Source organism: Apis dorsata, unplaced genomic scaffold (assembly GCF_000469605.1).
Source record: "Apis dorsata unplaced genomic scaffold, Apis dorsata 1.3 scaffold_28, whole genome shotgun sequence".
Taxonomy (NCBI): Eukaryota; Metazoa; Arthropoda; class Insecta; order Hymenoptera; family Apidae; genus Apis; species Apis dorsata.
In genome coordinates, this window is record NW_006263330.1 from 217776 (window position 1) to 220743 (window position 2968).

A 2968-nucleotide genomic window follows, 5' to 3' on the forward strand; every position below is an offset into this window, starting at 1 on the left:
TATCATAGCTTTTGTATATAAAAATAATTAAATACAGGAGGAAAAAAAAGATGATTTTATATAAATGATACATTCTTTTTGGAAAACTTTATACATGAAATATTTGTTTTTAATAAAAATTCTAAAAAAAATATGTATTATTGATAAATACACTCATATTTAATGATTAATAAAATATATCATTTTTGAATGAACATAAATTTCCTTCATTTTGATTAAAATTAACTTTGAAAAATTTGGAAAATTTCCATATGATTTAGAATTTCTGAATAGATTGATGTAAAATTATTACATTTTTTTTATTGTCAAAAATCATTTATGTATATCGGAGCATACAAAAATCAATTATCGCAAAACAATTAAAATGATTTCAAAATAAATAACTGTTTTTAACAAAATAATTATTTGTATATATATACTTTCAAATATTTCATATAATAATCAAACGACATTATCTATATTTTTTTACGAAATATTATCTATATTACCTATATTTTTTTCCAAAAGAAGATATTAATTTTATAATTAATATATTTTCTTCAAATTTTATCGATCATTATCAATAAAATATATCTTTTAACAAAATTGCAAATAAAAAACAAAAATTAAAAGAAATTTTTAGGAACAAACAAGAAAAAAAACGTAGATGAAAAAGTATTGATAAAAGTTTCTAACTTAAGGTCGTTCGATTTAGTTGTTTCACAGTCATCAAAATAAACAACTTTTTCATAACAATGTTTGTATGTACATATATATATACAAATGATGTAAAATATTTTAACTTATATTCAATATAGAATTTTAAATTCATTATCTATTTAGTATCTTAAATTTATCATATTTATTCAAATATTTACATATTTTACGTATACGTTAAACGTAAAATTTAATTCAAATCAATCGATCAACTTATCAATTAGCAAAAATAAAAATTACAAAATCGAAGAATATAATCATGAATCAACGGTAACGTTAAAAACCGACAGACGTGGAAAAATGATCAGTAAGTTACAGGATAGATTACCTAACAGACACGTCGTAACGTAATAACCGAGTCTGTTGTCGCTAAAGCTGACTGACGGTATGTACGCGACAAAGATAATACATATGTATTCTTATTGCATTGAAAAACAAGCAAGTTCGAACAACAGAGATGTAATTAACTAACTGATCTATGTAAGAAAAATCATTGAATTTGTTGCATATTAATAAAGAAAAAAAAATAAAAATTTTTTAAGATTACTAAGCTAATTTTTTCACGAACTCCAGATTTAATCATATTATAATGATCAACACATGATCTGTTATAAAACAAATTTTTTTATTTGATTATTCTTCGAAACGAACGTTAAATATTTTCATTTCGAAATAATCAAAACTTTACTCGATATTCGATCAACGGATTAACGGAAAATAGCAAAGAACGCGCGCGCAGCAACGTAAACAAAGCCACGAGATGGAAAAGAAGAAAGAGGTTATGTATCGACAACACCTACCACATCGTACATCCATGAATCCATGATCGTCTCTTTTGTCAAATGATATAAGAACACTGTATTCTTATTTTCCTGCTATACTTTTCCCAGATGAAAAGCGAAAAAGACCACAATGTCAATAATTGGAACACTCATGAAGACTACGAATAAAGCACACACATGAGTATGTATACACTATCCCCCTACCACGACGTTGACGGCGCGACGAGCCGTACGCGACTGACGGCAATTCTGAGGATACGGTAATACACGGAGATGGCCGATCCTAATACCAGGCGCCGCAAATCCGCAAAATATATATTTCTTATGCTAATTACCTTATCGCTTAAGGAATAACCGAATTTTCAGACAAAATATGTCAAATATCTTATCTAATTGATCAACAGATATTCAATTTTTTATGATTATAATTTATATGATCTATTCTCTATCTTGTACAAAACAATTTCTCATGAATAGATAAAATTTCAACATTTATATAATGATTTATTATTATTACATATATATTGTTAATAAAATTATTATTTTAAATATTTATAATATTATATATTTATTGTTATATTGAATATAAATGTTGTTAATAAATTTCTCTGACTTATTATTATAAAAAAATTCTAAAAATAATTTCTATTCCAATTAAATATAAACAAATAATAAGATTAAAAACATATATTATATTTTATATAATATTAATATTAATATTATAAACATATATTATATGTATGTATAGAATATAAATAAATTTTCCAGAAACATTAATATCTTCAAGACATCTTACAACAGAGTATTTGCATTTGCAAAGAATTAGATCGGGCTGTATTTATCGATAATAAAATCATCAACTTCAATTTAAAGCACAACAGTTACCACGTTGTATAAATATAAACGAAATTGATAAAATTACCGTGAACATTATCATGGTCATGACCAATCGGTCATTAACTCTTGGCCGTGAAGCTATTTTGAAGCAGGTCTTTCTATAAACTGAACCTCTTTTTACTTCAGTATTCTAAACACGATGAAGAAACAGGAAAAGATGTTAATTGAATAAATGATTCTACGAAGTAGAAGAAAATAAATTTTATGATATGAATGTTTTTTTTACACAGAATAAATACGTGAATACAGGAAAAAAATACGTGAACAAAGAAATAACGTATAAAATAGCATTGCGTCCATATACCAGCCAATTGAATTTTCAGACTAGCAGGTAGATCGATCGAGCTCCAAAACTCTCCCTTTACCCCCATAGTTGAAGCAGGACCTATACAGGACCTAAGTTGATACGTTACTGGCGTAATGCGTGCAACATATATATCGCGATGGAAGGGTGAGAATAAGAGAGAAGAGAGAGGTGGAAGAGGAAGGTGGGAGGCGGGGGCGGTGGCTGTAGCTATACTGAAAGCACTGGCGGCGGCTGAGACAGTGGTGACGATGGTAGCGATGGTGTCGCAGCAGCAACAGTAGCACTG

The 2968-nt window shown here is 27.3% G+C and overlaps 1 protein-coding gene across 10 annotated transcripts in view; it reads right to left on the minus strand.

Annotated features, from left to right (window-relative positions):
* The window catches only part of LOC102677315 (steroid hormone receptor ERR1), a 14302-nt gene that overhangs the window by 8433 nt on the left and 2901 nt on the right, over positions 1-2968 (minus strand). For 3 of the 10 annotated variants that reach the window (XM_006608007.2, XM_006608004.2, XM_031510796.1), the window contains exon 1: positions 1497-1546. The exons of 2 other annotated variants lie outside the window; for them this stretch is intronic. In XM_006608007.2, the coding sequence (XP_006608070.1) occupies positions 1497-1520 (24 nt within the window). In that variant the 5' untranslated portion in view covers positions 1521-1546. Of the gene's footprint in view, positions 1-1496; positions 1760-2968 lie in introns of those variants that run through there. 5 more of the 10 variants (XM_006608006.2, XM_031510797.1, XM_006608003.2 and 2 more) reach the window with 3 other exon arrangements.